This window comes from Orcinus orca, chromosome 10, assembly GCF_937001465.1.
Source record: "Orcinus orca chromosome 10, mOrcOrc1.1, whole genome shotgun sequence".
NCBI lineage: Eukaryota > Metazoa > Chordata > Mammalia > Artiodactyla > Delphinidae > Orcinus > Orcinus orca.
In genome coordinates, this window is record NC_064568.1 from 63,675,535 (window position 1) to 63,698,502 (window position 22,968).

Consider the following 22,968-nt stretch of genomic DNA (forward strand, 5'->3'; position numbering starts at 1 on the left):
AAAAATCTAAAGCTACATAATTCATGGAGATAAATGCCACCCCCCCATCAATAATGAACAGCATTTTGTTTAGTAATTTTAAGTGGTTAAGTAACGACTAATACAATTAAAAGGAATCTGTTTTGTCTTCTTTCTCCTTAACCCCCTTTCCCACCTGGTATCACTGTCATCTTTGTCTCACCAGGGTGTGAATCTTTACAAAGTGATGGAAGCTGGTGACTTCATCTGCAAAGCTGTGAATAAAACTACAAACTCTAAAGTAGCACAAGCCTCATTCAACGCTTGACTTGAATGCATTTGTGAGTTAAGGCTGAGAAGCTCCATTTCAGCTACAGATACTCAACTGAAAATCATTACTGCCAACTTGTTCTGAAATGTGAAGTAATAGACAAGAGTGGGGGAAAAAAAGAGATACTTTGAAAAAGAGTAGGCTGGATAGATTACAGAAATTGACTGGAAGATACACCAGTCATCAGGTGAATTGCAAGCCGGGGCTAAATAATAAAATTTGTGGACATGCTTTGAACTTGGAGAAAAGTCTACTCTTTTGCTCTTATAGAAATAACTTTTTAATTTAGTCGACGTGAAAATTGACTTCAGATTTCCCTAAGTATCAAAAACTGTGTTAATACTTAATCAAGCTGGCTTAGCACAGCATACATATCATCAGTAGTTTATGAGCTCCTGCATGGTGTGCAAAGTGTGTGGCCTCCATATTATACGTTATGTGCCTCTGGATCTCAACTTCCCATTTGCCAAGTCAGTTAAATTATAGACCAAGTGCCAAATCTCCATCTGACCCTACATAATTTTTAGCGATAGAACTTTTATATTTCAAGTATGCTAACATCTGTTAATTATTTCAGTGGCTTTATCTTGTTCCAGGAGGCTGTGGTCAGTGACAAGTTGCCACACCCTAGAAACATATTACCTTCCATGTTTGTCACATGCATCCAGTTTACCTTGCTTTCCCTCTCATCAGCTGTAGTGAAAACCAGGAGCATGTTACTCGGCTATTGAGAAATAAGAGGTACAACTTTCATCCCAATGTCTAAGTTGCAGTGATGAGAATAGAGTGATACATGTACTTTTATCATTTTCAGCTCACTTCCAAATTGTCCAAGAAATGTCACTGTGATCCTAAGAATATTAAGGCAGTTATTAAAATTCATGAAAAGAAACAACTTTTCCATTGATTCAGTTTGATTAAATCACATCTGTTTGGGGTTGACTTTTTATGGTTATTTTTAATGTTGAAGTGGCTGAAATTTTATCTTTTGTAATAGCATTGCCAGAAATAGCAAAAATTAATATATCAAAGTTGAGAAGAGGCACAGGACGGCTATGTTAAGAAAGAAACATTTCTGTAACCTATGCAGATCATATGGGGACAGTATTATTCCATGTGGATCTGAATCGTCAGTTTTATTATTTATGTAGACTTCTCCAAGGATACTGGGTGATCTTATCTTTGAATAAATTTGAATAGAATTTGAAATATGAAAGTGAGCATTGTGAGCTTTCTGTTAAATATTCATCAAAACCACAGAAATAAATTCAAGAAAATAAGAGAAGTACTGATTATACCTACATTAACTTTAAAGATACACAATCATAAGAAAAGGATCACAAGGGAAGCATATTGGAAATTGACAAAAACTAAGTTCCTACGGATAAGGCTAATGCTCAGGTCATGACGGGTGACAGAGCAGGAGCTTGTCATCAGAACTGAATGACTCCTTGCATTTGGGTTAGTGCTGGGGCAGGGTCAGTGCAGAGAGCAAGCAAAATTGCGGCTCTTTGTGGATCTGTTACATCATCTCTTTTCAGGAAGAACATGGCACTGCACCCAGGGGCAGGAATGGGACACGTGCCCTAGTGTGCACAGTAGGATACCTACCCATCTTCTAAGGAGACTGACTTTTCCTCTCTCTTATGCAACTGTGGAATTCTTAGTTTTGAGATGTTCGGCAAAGCATCAGTTGATGCAAACTGCTTATAGAAACAGTGAAAGGCAAAACTTTGTTGTTTAGAAATAAAAACCACGGACTCTCCAAAAGGCAGAGCAAGTCGTGAGAACCCCAGGTGCAGCCTAGCACACACTTACATGGCACACACATCAGTCTACCAGTTCATATCCCAGAACACCTGGAAGATTCCTAATCACACGCATCACAGGAAAAGTTTGTGTTTTAGGTATGTTATCCTTTCTCCACCCAAACCATCTAAACCCTTCTGCTAACTTAAAGAGAGTTTCTTTTCTGGTTTTGGGGGAAAAAAAATCACATAATCAATAAAGCTGCCTGAAGTCCATAGGCAGAATCCCCTCAAAGCTATGTTTCCACTAACTAGGAAACTTTGGAATTGTTGTAGGACCTACCCAAACAACCCACCCACACATAAACCCACACCAGGGTTTGCCCTGGGTGAAAGCTTAGGAATGGCAAAGCAATTATGAAATACATATAGAAGTAAACTTTTATGACATCTGCCCTTTAAGACTACTGTAAAACGTAGAAATTTTCTAAATTCTGGATTCATGAAATTCATAAAGCAAAGAAATGGAAACTGCCTATGACTTGCTGAGAAAATTCAGAATGCCCTTTTATGTTATTTATTCTGATCACTATAACATTTAATAAATACCCTTTTAGCTACACTTATATGGCTATTCATTTCTATTTATGTGCATGAACTCCAGACATGCAAGTGACAGGTTACTTAGCATTGAATACATAAGCCACCAATATCCCTATCACAGCAGTAAAGGAGAAATAAAATAAGGCCTGGGAACCCTCCAGAAATCTGTATCAAATAGGCACGTGAAGACTTGCTGTGAATACCCATAATTGTTTGCAAAGTGCCTTTGTGGACTAGAAGATAGAAGTTTTATGCTTGTGTGGGGCAGGTCTAAAAGTTAAAAAGGAATAGTTTTGGAGGTATAGAGCTCGGGAGGAAAGCGGGGGCTAGGGAGGAAGGCAGGGAGGAGGGATGCAAGATGGAAGGAGGAGGAGACGGTGGGGAGAGAAGGAGGGAGAGAAAGAGAGGGTTGAGAAACTGTATTTACGTCCTGCCTGTGAGCAGCTCCAGTGGAAGGCATCTCCTGCTCTGGTAGAAGCACCAGTTAGGCTGCATTAAACTGCAGACAATAGAAAACCTCAACTCCATGGGCTTAAACAGCAACAGTTTTCTCAGATATCTCAGAAATATTGCTTTTCCACCATCATTTAGCTTCGTGACTCAATTATGTTACAAGATAAGAGTTTCTGCCCATTTCCCTGTTGGCACCTTTGGGTTCCTGCACCTGGGAGTTGCAAGATGGTTGTAGCACTTCTGGGCGTCACCCTTCCCACAGGGCTCAGCCTCTGCTGAAGGCTTTTTCTTCTGGAATGCCTGTTTTTAATCAATGAAGAGCGTTTCCCCCACCCCATCCCAAACTTCCTCTCCTGTTTCACTGGGCAGAACATCATCATGTGCCCCTCCCTTAACCACTTATGTGCGGAAAAGACCATTAGGATACACAAGCCAAGGTTATGGGTGACCTTGAGTGGATCCGTGCAGTGGTGGGGAAAGAGAACCCTGTAGGAGCACGTTTCCTGGTGAGACAGGGTGGGAGAATTGAAGGCAGAAGAGCTCACACCTCTCAGGAAGGAGATGTATCCAAGTTCTCTGAAACTGGAGGAATGGATGGAAATAGAAAAAGTTTCAAACGTGAGAGGAATAGGTTTTAAGGAGAAAGTAGTCCATCTTGCTAATTGGTCTCTATATTTTTCAGGAAGGTAGGAAGTGAGATCTGCGAGCATTACAACTGGGGGTGGAGTGAGGGCTTGAGAAGAATGGTAATGTGTGAAACCCACCCAGAGCAGTATTACAGGTTAACGTACTCTAAAAAATAGTACAAATGAACTTATTTACAAAAACAGAAACAGACTCACAGACATAGAAAACAAACTTATGCTTACCAAAGGGGAAAGGTGTGTGGGGGGGGATAAATTAGGAGTTTGGGATTAACAGATGTACACTACCATATGTAAAATAAATAAGCAACAAAGATTTACTGTATAGCACAGGGAACTATATTCAATGTCTTACAATAACCTATAATGGGAAAGAATAGAAAAAAAAGAATATGGATATATACATATATACGTATGACAGAATCACTTTGCTGTACACCAGAAACTAACAATATTGTAAATCAACTATACTTCAATTTAAAACAAAAGAAGTTAACTTACTCTGTAACAGTTTTCCAGGGGCTGTTATGTGCTAAATCTAAGTCCACTTCCTGGTCCTCATGCGACCTTTACACCTGTGTTCCACACACTCTCCCCTCTTGAAGCACTTCTTGATTTCTGTGGCCCTGCTCTCTCCTGGGTCCTACTACATCCTTGGTCCCAGGTTCTACCACCTCTTTCATTGTTTGGTCTCCTTCTTCTCTCTATTGTGTTTAACTAGAGACTCACAAATGCAAAATTGCTTACACCCCGCCCCCTCATCCAAATGTGTTCCGTGGCCAGCAGGTTTGTCATCACCTGGGAGCTTTTGGGAAAAGCAGAATCTGGGGCTCCACTCCAGACTGACTGCATCACCATCTGCATTTTTAACAAGATCCTTGCAGGACTCATATGTTTATTACAGTTTGAGAAGCACTTGCCACCTCCTCTCGGGTATCTAACAGGTATTGGAAGCTCCATGTATTCCAGGTACCTTGTGGCACTTCCCCTTGTGTGTTGTGTCCTAGCCTGTTGTCTTTGCTCCTGGAACAAGTCAGCCTGGGACCCATTGCAGGTCCTTTACCTGGTTATTCTCTCTTCCAGTCATGGGTCATGCTCCTTCCCTGGCTGTGATTTCTGGTCACTCAGGTCCTGACAGCATAAATATCACCTCCTTAGTGAGTCTTCCCAGACAACTCCAACTAAAGTAAGGCTTTAGTTACTTTTTCTCACATCAACTTGTTTCATTTAACTTTTTACTTGTTTATTTAACTCTCTACTTGTTTATTTAGTTGTTTATTTTCTTTCTTTCCCCAAGAAAATACACGCTCTAAGAGGGCAGGGTCTTTGCTGTGTTTAACATTCTTACTTCCTTAGGGCCTGGAGTAATAGCTATCTATTACATGGTGGTTAGGTGGAAAAATAAAGATAGAAATGAGTTAATTTCAAACAAGAAGAAGGGGAGTATGTGACACAAATGTCACATCCCCTGCCAGCTTCCTCCCCTGGACTCTGTTTCCTGGCAAGATCCAATTGAACAGGCTTGTCATCAGGATTTCTCCAGGATGCTTGGATCGGAGAGAGATTTCACCAATTTTCTATACGTGATATCCCTCAAGCTTATTATAACAGCATATTAAAATATACACATCAATTGTGAGAGGGAGACACTGACCCTAATGCTCAGCGCCAGAAGAGAGGAGGTGTACTGGACTTACTGCCCATCCATCTGTCCTGAGTTGTCTTTGGCATCATCTGATCTATTACTTAACCACTGTGCAACCTCAGTTGATTTACCAATCCCTTTAAACATCACTTCAAAACTCACTTCCTTTACATACAAAACTTGGATGATAATGACACTTATTTACACAGCTGTTGGAAGGATTTCATGAAATAATGCTTACAAAGTGCCCATAAGTGGTCAATAAATGTTAACTATCATCATTTTTATTGCCCCTTTCTAGGGCACTGCCCTGGAGTGGAACTCCTCCTCCCTTATGAGTGGTTTAACCCTCATGGAGGCTCTCATAAAAGATCATCCTGTATTCTGTTCCATGAAAAGGGTGCATTGTCTTAAAAGGCCTGCCATGATCCCAAAAGAGACAGCTCACCATTAAACCCCAGAACCATGTAATCTTAAATTGGCACCAAATTTCCATGCTTCACTTCTTACACTGCGTCATTGAACTATGCCTTTTGAGCTGACTTTTCTGTATTTCATGGGACTGTAGTTACTGTAGAAACTTACTATGAGACTTATGCTGAGTAACCCTGTCTAAAGAACATCTTAACAGCCTTAGTCTCCATATCCTGAATCACTTAAAGACAGAAATATCACAAACATTAGGAATTTATTCCTACTCTTTTGATGGTTGCATGATTGGATTGGTATCTATTGCCACCTTAGAGCTGCCAGTGTTTCCTTGGTGGGCTATCCAATTAGGCAGACTTCTCTTTTCTCCTTGTTCTATAGAATATCATTCTGTATGCTTCGATCATGAAGTCATGAGCTTTGCTGAAAAAGACTATTCTTTGGTTCCATGGGAGCCATCCATCCTCTGACCTGAGCCATAGTATCAAGCTTATGTGGCTTAGGGAAAGGCTTATACCCTTCTAGGAATCAAATGGTAATATCTCACAACTTCTGGTAACTGTTTCATCTGAACTTTCCTTTCTACAGCTAGTTCTTTAAGATCATTGGTAAAGTAGACCAACAACATGTCACGGCTAACCACACCATTATCCTGAGTCATCTGAATCCTGAAGAGCTGTCTCTCAATCAGATAGTTTCACGGTAGCCCCTCTCTATCTGTACATGGATGCTAATATAGTGGATTGTTGGGCAGATATTCTGGAAGCTTTCTGAGAAGCACCACCTGCTTTTCTTTTTTCCCCCAAGAGCTTCATCTAGATGTAACTGGATCATCTGGGAGTCAGCTGATAAAATTCATATTCTGAATGTGTGTATGTTCCAAAGTAGAGGGGAAGCAATGAAATTGGAATACCAGTGTCTGGCTCTTTCTTTTTTCTTTGTTTCTTTGTTCCTTCCTTCCTTCCTTCCGAAAATAGTTTATTTGGAAATATTTCCATTTTTAGATTTATTTTTGCTGAAAACAATGTATGGCCCCCCATAAAAACTTCCTATCTTCTCACTATAAGACAACATTGGAAAATGACCCCTTCACTTTGTCTAAAAACCTTACAACAAGAACCCCAGTAGTTTTCTTTTTAAAATTCATTTGCTTAAAATATAAAAGTCCAATTTCTTCTGGTAACTTTGTAAGAATAACTGACATACACATGGCAGCCACCTAGTGAATTTCAATAAAACCTTTTCTATGAAATTGGTGGATGGGACTTAAAACCTCAGTCATGATTTTGTAAGTTTAGCCCTGGGTGCATTTCTGTTTCTAGTCACCTATCTTTGGTAGCTTGCTTTCTTTCCCTCCCAACTTTATTGAGACATAATTGACATGTAACATAGTGTAAGTTTAAGATGTACAATGAGGTGACCTGATGCACAGATATATTACAAAATGATCACCACCATGGTGTTAATTAATACCTCCACAATGTCACATAATTCCCATTACATTTTTATGATGAAAACATTTACAGTCTACTCTCTTAGCAACTTTGAAGTATATAATATAGTATTATTAAGCTCATAAGTACACAGAACAGGTTGGTGGTTGCCAGAGACAGGGAATGGGGAGTGGGCAGAATGGGTAAAGGGGGGTCAAAAGTCACAAACTTCCAGTTATAAAATAAGTAAGTCATAGGGATGTAATGTACAGGATGGTGACAGTAGTTAATAATACTGTATTGCATATTTGAAAATTGTTGAGACTAGATCTTAAAAGTCCTTATCACAAGAAAAAAATTGTAATTATGTATAGTGATGGATGTTAGCTAGATTTATTGTGATAACTATTTTGTAATATACACAAATATTAAATCATTGTATTGTACAACTGAAACTAAAATGTCAATTATACCTCAATAAAAAAATAATAAGTATTTATTGAGCACCTACTGTATAATTAGGATTGTATGTGTCTGTGACTAATGAGAATACAGAGGTACATGGTTGCAGTTATTTTTCTAACGCCTTAAACAATAAAATGTCTGACTCCATTTTTGACATGTGACCACTGATAGCATTTAAGTACCCCCATACCCCATTATCCTTCTGTGCCAGATCTGGGCCAGCTCTTAAGAAAGCCCTGGTGCTCTGTCCATTGGTGCTGGAGGGGAAGTTCAAACCATGCCATCACCAGCAGGGAATTTCAAACTGTGCAGGAACCACTCCGCCCCTTGGCTCTACTCCCCAGCACAGTAAAGTTCAGGGCCATTCACCCCTTCCTTCCACTAGCCATTTTCAGACCTGCTTGAATATCTTCTCTGATCTTCTCAGAAAGAATCCCTATGTGAGAAATACATCTCTTCATACCCTCTTGGTGTGTTTGGCATCATCAGTCTCCACATCTGAACTCATTTTGGTGGAGGCCCATCCCATCTATGTGAGTAGATAGCATTATACCCTGTAATGCTATCTTCCTGCTTCACCACAATGAAAGTAGGTTATTTTTCAATTTTATGCTGGTTTCCTCATGGTCCCAATATGGCTTCTGTAGCTCCAGTCTTCATATTCACATTCAAGGCCAGAAGGATGGACAATGAAAGACTTGGTGCATCTGTCTCTTTTTCTCAGGAAAATTTTAACTTACTCATTGACATTGGCCAGAACTGTGTCACATCACTGTGCTTAGCTGCTAAAGTCAGGGAATTCAAGTATTTTACTTGAGTATATTTCCACCCCAAACAAAATCATAATTCTCTGTATGGATATGCATGAGACTGGATCCCGGGAAAGCAACGGTCTATATCAGTCAGGCCAAAGAGGATCCTGGGATATAATAATGAGCAAAATGACCAGTGGTCCCTTATGGAACTATCTGATGGTGGGGATCATAGAAAGTATCATCAAGTGTCAATTACATGTGGAATAAGTGCCATGAATGAGAAACAAATCTTTAAACGTGCATGGTAGAGGTATGACCTTGTCAAGTATTTCCATCTGTAGGACATGATTCAAGAGATGAGACCTGAAAAAAGAATTAAGTTGTTAAATAGTAGAAGAGGAGGGAAAAGACCATTTCATGTTGAAGGGAACATTATGTGTAAAGACCCTTTGGAAGGAGGGATGCATCTGGGAAACTCAAAGAATGTCAGTGTGGCAGAAGCACAGGGGAAAATGGGGGAATGTGGGTGTGTGGACACAGCTGGTTGATAAAGAGCTCAGAAATTATAATATGCAGGAATTCAGAGAGACAGATACTTGGGAGTTATGTTTAGAGTCTCAAACTTCTTCCACACCCAGGTGCTCATGGATAAGACATAGCAATCACTCTTTGCATCTATGTATATTTTTGGTAAAAGAAGGCAGACATTTAAAAAGGGCTAAATTACTTAAGAGGAATTAATTTTGCCATGTGATATGTCATTATTCCAGTAAATGTTTTTCAAACCGCACTCAATTCCTTAGGTCTAAATAAATATAAAAAAGAGATGGATGTATCTTTCCTCCTATTGACTGTCTGTTAAGGAACACTTGGAGTGAGAACCATATCTTTAAAAATTTTTTAAATTACCTTGATATTCTTGTAATGGGAGGAAGGGAATGAATGGTCAACTCCTCCCCCTTTATTGCCTGTCAAGTTGATTTTTTCCTGGAGATGTGGGGCTCTAGTAACATAAGAGAAAATTATTTTCTCTTTAGATCTGTATACTCAGTCATGAATCAGAGGGTAAAATTGTAAAATATGTTCCAGAAAACAAATAGGGTATAGTAACAAACTAGAGATGTGTCATGAAGGAGAAATGATGAATAATTAACAAGGCTTTGTGTTGTCCTGCTTTGCACTGGATGATAAACTAAATATGGAAGAACTTGAAAGACTATGCTATGGGGACAGTAAGGAAAAAAAAAGGATAAATTATCCCGTAATTAGATTTTACTTGACTCTGAAGAATGTTTAGTAGACTTAGCATTATGCAGGAGACCTTTAAAGAATGGTTGTCATTTGACACAAAGTCAATTTATGTATTTGATAAGAACTTCTAGAAGCCCTGGTCTACATAGCTTTAAGTTAAAGTTCTATGTCTTGTTTTCTAGAAGTATCATTTAGGGAAATAAAGTATGTCTTTAAATTTCTTTGTCACCCTCAAAGTACCTAAAACAGTGACCACAAACTGCTGTTGTGAAGTTCTTTATTTATATGATGTTATAATATTTTTGTCTGTATGTTGGCCTTTTTCAGGAATACTGGCCTTATTCTGGACAATAACCTGTATTAGAGGTTTTCAGATCTGCAGTTCTTTGTAGAATCATGTCAAGGTGAACCAATAGCAAGTACTTAGGATGGAATTAATAACAGTTTTATTGATTCAAGGTACTTTGCACCAGCTGTCAAACACGGACTGGAGTCCTTAGCTATTCTTCACTCTGAATTCATAAAGAATAGTGTCCCTATAGGACAATTTTAATTGGAAGCATATTTTTCCCCTATAAGGCAAACTCGGGGTCACAAGAGGTAACCTGAAAGATTGCTCCACCATATGTTATCCCCAGAAAATATATTCCCCCAAATATCATGATACACAAGGGGCAAAGATTACATAAGTCTTAAGATAAACTTCCCATCAAGTCAGTTTACCATAAACTGAATGGTTGGGTTTCAAATGAAGGCAAGATGAAATTTAGACTCTGGTATACATTAGGAAAATGAAAATTATGTTATCCACCAGCTTGAGTGCCTGTTTCTTTCATGCTAAACTTCCTAGTATGTATGCTTCAAGATATTCAAGGATGAACATAATGTATGGTTATAGATTCTGGAAACCAGAAAATGTAAGGCTTTTTATTATAGTAAAGTTAAATTTATAGTACTTCTTATTTTCATAGACTTTAAAAGAAGTCTATTATAACATAATTTCAGTTCTCATAAGAAGAAATGGAAGAAATTTTAACAAAGATATTTTCTACATTAATTTTTACTCATAAGTACCTGCAAAATTATTTTTGAATGTTGTTGTGTAATCTATTAAGTACTAAATAGAACTCTTTTTAAATTTCATGAGGAAATTAAAAAAAAATTGTAAGCCTTCAAAAATGGTCAGCTTCAAGATATAAGTTTTCAATTCTGATAAAAAAATATTTCCATATCCCTGCCTGGTCATGAATAGTTATCTACAAGACTCCAAATGCCTGCCTTCTATTATATAGTATAAATTAATCATAATATATCTTAGTCAGTTTGGGCTGCTGCAACAAAGTACCATAGACTGGCTGACGTATAAAGAATAAAAATTTGTTTCTCACAGCTCTGGAGGTTGGTTGGGATTGTGAGATGTGAGTGCTGGCATGTTTGGATTCTGGTAAGAACCCTCTTCCAGGTTGCAACCTGCTGGCTTCTTGCCTTCTCTTCCCATGGGGGAAAGAAAGCTAGGGATCTCTCGGGGTCTCTTTTATAAGGGCATTAAACCCACTCATGAGGACTCAACCCTCATGACCTAAATGACCTCCCAAAGGCTCCACCTCCAAATACCATCACACTGGAGTTTAGGATTCCAGTATGTGTGTTTGGGGGAGATACAACCACTCCATTGAGATTCAACCATTCTGTTGATAGTAAACTTGAAATGAATACATCTGCATGTTGCTTTCCTGTCAAATTCAGGATACCAAGTAATGAGAGTGCAAAGGGATGTGTTGCCAAAATGTTTAATGCTGCCTCAATTGATATTAATTATTATTTAGTCTAAGTCACCCCTACTTGACTTTCAGCCCTTGGCCGTCACGTCCAGGTCCACCACAAGAACTGGTATAAAATAGTGTCTAAAGTTAGGTTTAGGTTTAGGGTTAGGGTTAGAAGAATGCCTGTCTTAGAAAAATGCCAGGTTCCAAAGAATTATTTAAATAAATGCTACCTATTTTGATAGACTGTATTGTTACCCCCAAATATTCCCTGGGCCTCTCTGGAGGAAGATTATACTTCACTGATTCAGGCAGCCATATGACTTGTTTTGGCCAATGAAATGTGAGTGGAAATGTCAGGTATTATCCTTGATGGAACGTTTAAGACCCAACATGTACTTTGTTACAATCTCTAATTTACCTCTGGTAATAGTCTGGAGAAAAACTGCTTTGTCAGCCTGGACCTCCCCATTATGGCATCAGAGCTTCCCTGTATTGAGCTTTGTTATTGTAATCCATTGACATTTCATGATTGCTTGTTACTGTAGGATAACCCAGCCTATCCTGTTTGCTACACTTATTACTAGGAGTATTATCATAAATAAAGTAGATAATGAAGGCAAATTCAAATATATATTAGAAAATAAAAATATCATAAAAGTTTGTATAACCAGGGGTACTTTAAACGTAAATCAGTTCCTAAAGGGAATCAAACTACTTCTAGTTCAGAAATCTCAACTATGCCCTTGTGGACTTTAATAAAAATATTTTACATTTGACCAGCAAATTAAATCCAATGTGGGGAAATTGATTTGGGGGCTTCTCTGATTGACCTGTGGTGATGATAATTCCAGAGATCTACAAAACTATAACCTCCAAAGGCCTAATATGAATAGACCTGCAAGCATTGTCTCATAGGTGGTTTTATATTCGGGGTTCTCCCCTGTAATAGGCACCCTCTTGTCTTCTGCCTGCAACAGAGCAGAGATAATTCAGAAAATGGAAAAAGAGGGAAACAGGACCAATTTGTCAAATCCTCTGGCACCTTGTTCTCTTTTTTTTTTTCCCTTTTTCTCTTCTCATTTCCTCACATCACCTCATTTCTTTTCCTCTCATTTCCCTTGTCTTTATTTCCTCTCTAATAACTTTTGTTTTTAGTTGAAACATTGTATGTCTGTGATAGAAACATAATGGAAAATCTTAAGCCATCACATTTTTTTTTCATTTTCCTTGAATCATGATTCTCTACAGCTCCAAAACCAGTAAAGCAACAAGTATCCATTACTCCTGAAAAAGACTGTGTACAGTCTTAGAACAAAGGAGTCATTGTTCAGTTGGAGCTTAAAATCTAGCCTTTTCAAGTACTTAAAGGAACAATGGCATTGAAAGCCAGGCTTTGTGAAGAGAGTAGCGTTTTCTAAGTTCTATTGATAAAAATGTCCTTGTATATATCATGATCCAACTCTGGTAAACTTGAGTCGTAAAGTTGCACTAAAAGATATAGCATAAAAAATATGGAGGACATAGGGCAAGAAAAGGCCACTTTAGATGGTGACCTTGGAGAGATGGAGGAGAGAGAAAGCATAGGTTGAGAGTTTAAGCTTTGGCATCCTGCCCCAACTCCTTCCTAACCACCACTCCCCCCCTTACCCCGTCACCATCCCATCCCATCCATGGGGGATCTCACTGGGTGTTAGGGACCAGGACAGAAATGAGGAAAAATGCTTACACCCATATAAGTTTGGGGAAAATCCCAGCATAAGAGACCTTACTTCTTTCCTCTCAGCAAAGTTGTATGTTAATTATATTGCCAAATCTGCGTGGCACTGGAACTCTAGTAGGACAGGAGCCATGACTGAAGGAAAGATTTGAAATTAGCTTCAACAAAATAGTGCATAATATAGCCATGTGCAAAGAAAGTAGATGGCCCTTTTGCTCCTCAGAGGAATGCAAGAATGCAGAGACCCTCTCTAGGGAGCCAGAAGAGGCCCAACCTAAGAGGAAGAAAGCTGCCATATATGGGAGCCTCAAAACTGAAAGCCTTGACAAGGAACCACGTTACCCAAAGTAGCAGGGTGGACCAGCCATCCTCAGCAGACTCTGCTGCAGTGTGACCAGATACCAGACAGGACAGTCACTCACAGCAGACACCAGCAAAGATACAGAAGGCAGCACGCATATACCTAAGCATATGCTACATTCATAAATATAGCCTCTTGGAGAGGGAGAGGAGAGAAAGATGTGAGATGTCCTCGAACTGGGAATTCAAAGTTAAAATAGCTGATTCATTTTCCAAGAGGGCCGAGTTCAGGTGAATAAGCATTTTGGTTACCTTTCTTGGCAACTTTATGTTTCTCATCATCAGGGGAATAGAGGCTTCTGAGACCAGACCATGAATAAATAAACGTAAATATCCATTACCATTACATACATGCTATAATATGTTGTAAGGCAATAGTATAATGTTTGGGTCCTTTCCTGTTTTTAAAGTTGCTTTGGTTACTCAGACCTCTTTCATATGTTCCTATGTGAGGGCAGTTACCAATTAAAATATTAGAGCTGCCACTATCGTAAATTTAGAGTCTTAATAACAAAGAATATCCCCAAGCAACATACTCTGAACAGCAGAGAATGAGAATGTGGCCTTATAAAATGGTATCCTGACAGATAAGAGGGACTATTTGTCTTCTTCAACATCTAAAATATTTAGTTTATAATTTTTATTCTTTGTATACTTTTGCCTCCCAGTCACTCAAAGAAGATGAATAAGCTGAAATGCAACTGGCAGAAGCCAACTTCTCTAGGTGTTGCCTGTCCAAACATGGGTTACATGCATTATATCAGACACCCACACTAACAATGTTCCCTTCATGCTTAGTCCATAGGTTTGGTAGTCCCATAACCAAAATCTGGCTATTCTTACCAATTTTCTGAATATTTATATAAAAATATAAGATATTTGCTAATAGTTCTCTCTACTTTCTCTTTTTCCTACTGAATGATTCAAAGACTCAAACATGTATTTTTGGACATGATTGGAAATCAAGATTAATTCTTTTTTTTCTTAGCTTTATTGAGATATAATTGACATGAAACATTGGGTAAATTTAAGAAGTACAATGTGATGATTTGATACAATTATATATTGAGAAATGATTGCCACACCAGGGTTAATTAACACCTTCATCACCTCACATAATTACCATTTCTTCTGATCTACTCTCCTAACAACTTTCAAGTATAAAATATAGAATTGTTAACTTCAGTCACCATGCTGTACATTACATGCCTAGAACTTACTCATCTTATAACTGGAAGTTTGTACCCTTTGACCACCATCCCTCCATTTTGTCCAGACTCCAGCCCCTGGGAACCACCACACTACCCTCTGTTTCTATGAGTTCAGCTTTTTTTAGATTCCACATATCAGTGAGATCATGCAGAGTTTGTCTTTCTCTGTCTGACTTATTTCACTTAGCATAATGCCCTCAAGTTCCCTCCGTGTTGTTGCCAATGACAGGATTCTCCTTTTCTTATGGCTTAATAATATTCCTGTGTGTGTGTGAGTGTGTGTGTGTGTGTGTGTGTGTGTGTGTATCTTCTTTATCCATTTATTTATAGATGGACACTTAGGCTGTTTCCATATCTTGGTTACTGTGAATAAGGCTGTAATGAACATGGGAGTGTGGATATGTCTTCATGATTCTGGTTTCATATCATTAGGGTATATATCCAGAAGTGGGACTGCTGAATCATATGGTAGATCTATTTTTAATTTTTTAGGAACCTCCATACTGTTCTCCATAGAGGCTGTACCAATTTACATTCCCACCAACAGTGCAGGAGGGTTCCCTTTTCTCCACATTCTCACCAACACTCACCTCTGTTCTTTTTGATGATGGCCATTCTCAGAAGTGTGAGGTGGTATCACCTTCGATGTCTAATTGTCTTCAGGCTGATGGCTTATGAGATAAGGAATGTACTTATGTTACTTTAGAAGTTATTTCACTTGAAATGCATTTGTGAAAGAGAATGGGATGTGAAATGACTAAAAACGTGGATCTAAATGTTCTTATGGGTGGTGCCTCTTTGTTAGCTATTTTACTGTATTCTGCAGCTAACTGATTTCTCCTTTCCTGAGGTTGTTTCCCTCCCGTCCTTTATGAAACTTGAAAAAATTAGAGGAAAGAAAGATGGCAGGAGTGGAGGGAGAAAATATGGAAAATCATTAATACCTGTGATGAAAAATTTACAGTATTTGTAAGACAGCCAGATGAATGTGTAAAATGATGTTTTGTTTTCTTTATTACCTAGTTGTACACTTGAAATAAGAACTACCATCATGGGTAGAATACACCTTATAATTTGTACAATGAACCATCCTCGTGAATTTCAATACTTCCGCCAATAATGCTGAGCACTCCCCCTTCTGCTCACTCCTCATCCTCACTCCTACACCCCCCTTTGCCTGCCCCCAGTTCTAACAAGTTTCAATACAAACATGAAATGCTAGACAACATATTCCCATCAACCTTTTTGCTCTTCCAAATACCTCAAAACTGATCTTCAAACATTGGAAGACCTCTACTATTGAGGTATCAGGGGCATTAACAAATTTTGTTTTCCTATTAAATACCTTTAAATTCTACTGTTTTAGTCCAGTTGCTTATTGTTTGCAGAGAATAATTTTGATGGCATGACCCCAAAAGAATAGGTGTCTCTGAGGCTTGCTCTTAGCAGAACATCTATAACTTCTGAATTTCCTCTTTGTGGAAATTCTGTTTCCCAATGTTTTTCTTCATAGCTTGTATCTCACCTTTACCTTCTAAGCATGACCCTTCTGTCCTGATGGTACACTTATTTGGCATCAGGGACCCCTGATGTTTTATTTTATTAATATCTGGAAACATTGTCTACTAATACTAATCTGGGAAACATTTATTTAAAATTTCTAGTGCTACTGAGGCAGAGGTTCCCAACACAGATGAGTCCTCTGAAGTGCACCTCTGCTTGGATGGAAGTCCCCACAAAAAACCCAGGCAGTAGTGTTTACCTCATCACTCACCGGATCCTGTAACTTGACGGTCAGTAGCACAGCCTTCAAGTGTTTCCCCTGCCAACGAATGGATGATCTCCATGTTTCTGGAAAAAGATTCACTGGAAGATGAAATGTTCTTGCCTACACAAAGCAACCAATATTGTTTTCTACCAGACGAATTGTGTTCGTTAATGAATAGAAAAAGAATCCTGAATTGGTAGAACTTGAGCTCCTTGACAGCCTGAGAAACACTGTTTTAGGTTTGGGCTCTTTAGTTCCAAAGAGCCCAATGAAAAATAGAACTTAAGCTCAAATTGTTCAGTTTATTTGTTTGAGCTCATGAAAGACATCATTTAATTTACAAAGGAGATAGTCTAGATTTTGTAGCAGAAACTGTTGACTATCTACCCAAGATTCCTTTCCTGTTTATCCTTGCTAAGTAGAACTCTGAGTTTACTTGGAAATTCACCCTTTCTTCAGGTGATTCAGGGATTAGGCTATCAATTATGGCAATTTGAATTCCTATATTTCCATGTCTTCTTATAAAGTCTGACTTGTGCCAGTCATTCATTGACTATGAAAGGGTGGAAAAGAAAAATTTGAGTCCTGGGAGGTATCACTGAACTGCTAAGTCAACCGACCCTTGAGATGTTCTGCTTTGGACCTCTTGATATACGAAATATTATGTATTCCTTTTCATTTAAGACATTTTATTACAGGTAAAAGCATCTAATTACTAGACATGTAATCTAGATTGCTATAGATGGTACTACAGAGAGGAATATCTAAAACAGGTATTTCCTGGTTGTTTATGTACAAAAATGACACAATTACAGCTGGGATAAGTGATTGGCAGTAGAATTTAGGAATTAAGATAAAAGATTCTAAAATCTGCTATATCTGTGCTCAATTACTAATTTTTATATTGACTAGTGTGAGACTTTGAGAAATTGCTTAATCTCTTTAACTATTAGTTATTACTTCACACTCCATCCCCCCCTTTTCTGCTCAACACAAACATATTTCTAAAAGCAACTTGACTTTGTTCCTCTGTTTTCTAGGGAACAGTTCTTTTCCTAGGCATTAGCAAGGCTGCAATAAATGGCAGTGACTTGGAAATGGAAAGACCTACATTCTCTTCATATAACTAAGAGAATTAGCAGCCACTGGAATATGGAGAGCTCCTTGAGGGAGCTTTGTGATTCACCAAGTTATTCTTCCTTGTTTGAAAAGATAAAGGATGGCTTTTCCATTACTCCAAGTAAACATAGCCAAATGTTAACTTTAAATTTGATTTAATGTAGACAATTTGATCTGAAGTATAGTGAAGAGCAATAGATCTGATACCAACAGGTAGAAAATGTTTGACCTTTAATTGTAAATATATCAGTAAATATATGTTCCTGTTCTTGAATATTTGAGTCTCTGTGTCACTACAGATAAAACTAACTCATGTGTGTTCTTAGAAATGGGTATAATGTGATTGCAGAGAGTTAAAAAGCACATATGTATCAACAACTTAACAAACATCTTTTCCACAATTTTCTATTCACACTTATATTCTGATGTCAAATCAGGCCAAAAGTAACATTATAGTAACAATATAGAAAGTAACAATTATCATGTTACTTTATCATTGCAGAAGTTCATAATAATTAGCATAGGAAAAAATTAAATTTACAAATGAAATATATCATTGAAATGCACATGGATTTTTTGGCCAGTGTAGTTGCTTTACATCTTTATGAACATGACATAAAAACATCAAGTTAACAAAGTACAGTTCAATAGTATTCAAATTACAAAAATCCAAAGATATCACTTCCGATTTTTAAGACTAATCGTCTAATCAAATATATTTAGAAACTTAAAGTTAATGCTAATTATGTAGTTGATGACTTGGAAATGGATATACAAATGACACATATACTGGTTATTTTTATTAGCAGTTTCCTTTTGGCAAGTTAATAGGTATTTATAAAACTGATCAGAAAATACTCTGCTAACTATAAAATGTTATATTATGATACAACAAATTATTCTTATATGGACTCAAATTTATTATGAAACAAACTACGCAGAGTGTAGCTTAGAATAACACTATTTTTTGCCTTCAAGAGTAATTTTGTAATTCTATACGAGTGTCCAAAGATACCACTGTAAATTTATACTTGAATTTTTTCCTAAGAAAAAACAAATCTAACATCATTCCAATTATTATACCTTACATGAACATACTTAATGATCCAGTATCATTAAATCCATCCTAACATTTTCTTTGTTGACAATGGATAGGATATTCTGTTGACTGGCTACAAAGACTTGCTTTAAAGAAAGTGATTGTTAATTATTCGTGACTCTCAATGAATCATGAGTCCTCCAGGTATTTGGATTGGTGAAGGGTCTCTTGTTTTGACTTGATATTCTGAAGGTTCTATATAAAAGTAAAAGTAAAAGTTAACAGTATGTTATTTTAAGGATTTTAAAAATGTGTCTGTGCTTATTTTTTGGTTGGATTCTATGCCTGGAGGGGAAGATAATTAAGTTTTTGAATGCAAAGTTTCAAAAGTAGAATATTCTATGGTCTTTCTAAGTATCATGCACTTAAATATGATCTCCAAGTAACCATTTTCTAAAAGAAAAATAGTCTTTTTTCTCAAATATTTAAACTTTAATCATTGTTTTCGCTGCAAATTTCTTTGAAGATTTAGGGCTGTTTTTATTTAGCATAACATGGAGTAAATGCAAAATCCTTCATCTTTACTGGATTAGATTTGCCCACCAGGTGAGTGGTTCACATGGTTCACATGAAGATTTGCTTCACATGGATTAGACTTGCCCACCAGGTGAGTGGCAAACAGCCTGCTTTATGAAGAAGGTATTGTTGATCTTCAATGTGAAGTAACACAGGTTTTGTTGTTACTGATGCTTCTGTTTCGTTTTGTTCCTTCTTTCCATGATGGCTTTTACTTTTGTCATTTCTTAACCCTGGGTCTGGATATTTCAGATTACATGTAAGGATCAAATTTAAATTGCATGGAAAATAATTGATAACTAAATGTAATATAATAATAATGGTATAATATAATTATAATATATTACAATGTGATATTATAACTAATAAAAATATTATAATATATAATATGAATGATTTGCTTTTAAATACATATTAGAGTCAATTCAAGATTTTTGCCTATAACACTCCTATTGTCATCCAGTAAAGAAATATATCTTTCTCTGAGGGCAAGAAAGGAGGTTAAATAACAGCTGATATATAGGAAATTTTGAGTAGCCATATAGGCCTCATCTACCTGGGGCACAACAGTAATCTGTAATAAAACCAAGGTGGCAGATGTGAAGTTTATACATTAAGTGAGTGACTAAAAAATAAAGATTGAAAACCTTTAAGATTTTTGCTAAGCTAGAAAGTTTTTGGTGCTTCTCTCAAACAATACCTCTGTGATGGAATATCTAGGCAGGCCCAGTAACTGAACCATGCTCGCAAATATTTTAAACCAAATAAAGGAAAGTTTAATAAATTCCAAATGCTATTTTTCCCCCTTGAAACTGACTCTTATTTGTTGGCCTTTAAACTATATCTTGGAACTCAAAGAATATCTTTTCATACAAATACAACTTTTAAGGCCTTGGAGAGAAGCAGTGTGTTTGGTATTGATATTGGTCAGCATTAAGTTAAACAGTTAGAGGAGCTGGGTCCAACAAGGGAATATGTTAGCTGGGATTACTTTTAAAAATAAGTAAGTTTGAATGTCTGTAGACAGAGCACACACTCATCACGTGCCCAACTCCTTGGTACCACCATACACCTTCCCCACTAAATCTTGCACTTGATCTGTCTGGTCATCAAAGCCTTGGAGTCTGAGGAACCATATGTGTACAAGCATCATCAAGTTTACTGACTCTTTTTCTCTGAGCGTCATGAGATCAGAGAAATGTCCATCACCTCTGCTGCCCTCAGGCCTAATCTTACTGATAAGTATATTTTATGTGTATGTATATAATATATATGTATATATACACTTAATATATATATTTCTTCATTAACATTTATGATACTCAAATTATACCTCTGTGATGGAATATTTGTATTCCATTTTGTATACAAAAATGTATACATTTGTATCATGAATAAGCAAATGAACAGCATTGATATTTAAATATGAGGGGTTTTTTTAAATTAAAACTAAGCAACTGAACACCACTTTATATCGATTTGTAAGTGTTATATAAGTAGAAATATTTTAAACCCTAGACATGTAGGAATCTAGAAGTTGATATATCTCTAATCTGAGGTCTCACATTCACAATGAAGGCAGCCAAGGAAACAGAAGATTTGGAAAGAGTGAATTAACATCAGGCAATAGTAATACGTCTTTCTAAGGATACCCACTGAGGCCTCATTACATGTCTCATTTAATAACTACATGGTAAAATATGAATAAAGCTCATTAGCATATAAGAAATTAGAGTGAAGAGTAAATTTTCAGTTAAGTATAAAGTGTATGAAGTACACAGCAGGTCCATTATATGAGCTGATTAATCCTGCAAGTGATCTGATTAAGGAATGCAGCAAAGTTCAATCTGGATTTTGTAGGAAAACCGGGAGAATGATTGGGAGCCATTTCATTGGGAGAACAATGCATATGTGCTTATAAAATGCAACATGAAAGAATCCCTGTGATCACATTTACCTTACATATGAAGGCAGAGTAACGTTTTCATGTACTCATCCCACATTAAGAATGGTTTCCTAAGTCTTAATGGAGAAGCTTTCCTTCTCGGCCCTGGTAAGCTCTGCCATTGTGAAATGTGCTTTCACAGGGCTGGCCCCTTTCTAGCCCTTCCCTTCTGACTTGCATCCAGTTACCTCAGTTTGACCAACACCAAGAGAAGAATTCCACAGGTGACTGCCATGCACATGACAGCATAGATGACTTCTAGAAACAAAAGATTTTTTTTAATTACTGGATTTTTAGAGAGAATAAATACTAAAAATATTTTAGAGGATGGATTTTTCACTGACCATTGAAGGGGGAATGAAATCCGCTGAGAGTTATTTCCTTTGCATGTTTTCCTTTATGCAATGCAATGCCTTTGACATTATGCAGTGTCAGATAATCTGAAAGAAAATAATGAAAATGAGATAAAAGTATTTAAAAGTCATGCATTATCTTTATCCTGTGGGTTGTAATTTGCTTTGTATTATAAGGTAACAATTTTTATTTCTATGATATTATCTTAATAAAATATGATAGATTTGGGTGAAACGGGGAGTATTTTATTCAATTTTAACAGCTTTTTTTTCACCCTTTAATCAAATAATTTCATAATAGAAGTTGTGTGGTTGTTTTTCTTTTTTTTTTTTTTCCCCAAACCATGACTAGGAAAATGATTACATTTTATAAGACAGCTCATAGTACCTTATACATAGACTAGGAAAAAAAAAAACACAGTAATTTAAGGCTACCCATTGTGATACAGAAAAAGAGTCCTTCTTTACAAGAGTGATTGTTTGAATGTGCTTTTAACAATATCTCATTTCCCTAAGACCCACAGTATTTATGAATTCTTAAAGTACGTAAGGGAGACTCCCTAAACAAATCACACTGTTTGCCTCTCTACCTAGACACTTCAATATCCGGTTTTGTTATTTCCCCTATTCTGTCTCCCTTTTTCAGCCCCTTCACTTTCTATTGCTTTTACCTATTTTTGCCTTACCGAAGGGATCCTCTTGGCCATTCTGTGGCCCTTGTCTTCTCGACCATGTTTTTCTAAACACATTTCCACCCTCACATCACAACTCATAAGACAAGAAGATGTAATCCGTGGACTTAACTGATAGAACTATTTTAGGTGACTTTATTGATAACTTTGAAGTGAAATCATCCCTAGTTTTGATTCAAGTCAACACATATATGAATGTCAAACATACCAATAACACAATAACCAATTTATTTGATGATAATTGGTTCAGGTGGGTTTTGAGACTTAAAAAAAGGGGGTGGGGAACAGACAAAGCCTCCACTTGAGAGAGCCTTTGCTGTCTTTTATAGATGTTTCATGCATTTTGAGACCTGGAAGTCTAAGTCTGAGTGGATAGTTTTTTGTGGAAGTGAGTGTATCAAATAGCAGGGTATTGCATCCAATGACAAGAGTGACAGGAGGCTCTGAACAGGAAAGGAAATGAGAAGGTATATTACCAACAGCTCCATTCAGCCTCTCTCCACCCAGGGCTGATGTTGTCAGAAGCCAGCTCCTTGGAAGTCAAGGTTTGAGATCTGTGCTGAGACTAATTGGTAGAAAGCACAGGAGCCAGACTATTTCAGATCAGTAATAAAACTCTCAGGGTGGGTCCAGGAGAAGCAGCCCAATACAAGAGCTAGAAAAGTAACTGAGGATTTTGTCACTGAAAACTCATTCTCAAGGAGTCT

At 37.2% G+C, this 22,968-nt stretch overlaps 2 protein-coding genes across 3 annotated transcripts in view; one reads left to right on the forward strand and one right to left on the reverse strand.

Moving 5' to 3' along the window:
- The window catches only part of HMGCLL1 (3-hydroxymethyl-3-methylglutaryl-CoA lyase like 1), a 143,879-nt gene extending 136,140 nt beyond the window's left edge, over positions 1-7,739 (forward strand). For both annotated transcript variants that reach the window (XM_004267774.3, XM_049716248.1), the window contains one exon: positions 185-7,739. In XM_004267774.3, coding sequence (XP_004267822.1) covers positions 185-286 — 102 coding nt within the window. In that variant the 3' untranslated portion in view covers positions 287-7,739. The remainder of the gene's footprint in view (positions 1-184) is intronic.
- A 10,277-nt stretch (positions 7,740-18,016) lies between these two features.
- GFRAL (GDNF family receptor alpha like) overlaps positions 18,017-22,968 on the reverse strand; it is a 64,894-nt gene continuing 59,942 nt past the window's right edge. Inside the window, 4 exon segments of the mRNA XM_004267812.3 lie at positions 18,017-18,930; positions 18,932-18,950; positions 21,405-21,474; positions 21,561-21,656. Of these exon segments, the coding sequence (XP_004267860.1) occupies positions 18,877-18,930; positions 18,932-18,950; positions 21,405-21,474; positions 21,561-21,656 (239 nt within the window). The 3' untranslated portion in view covers positions 18,017-18,876.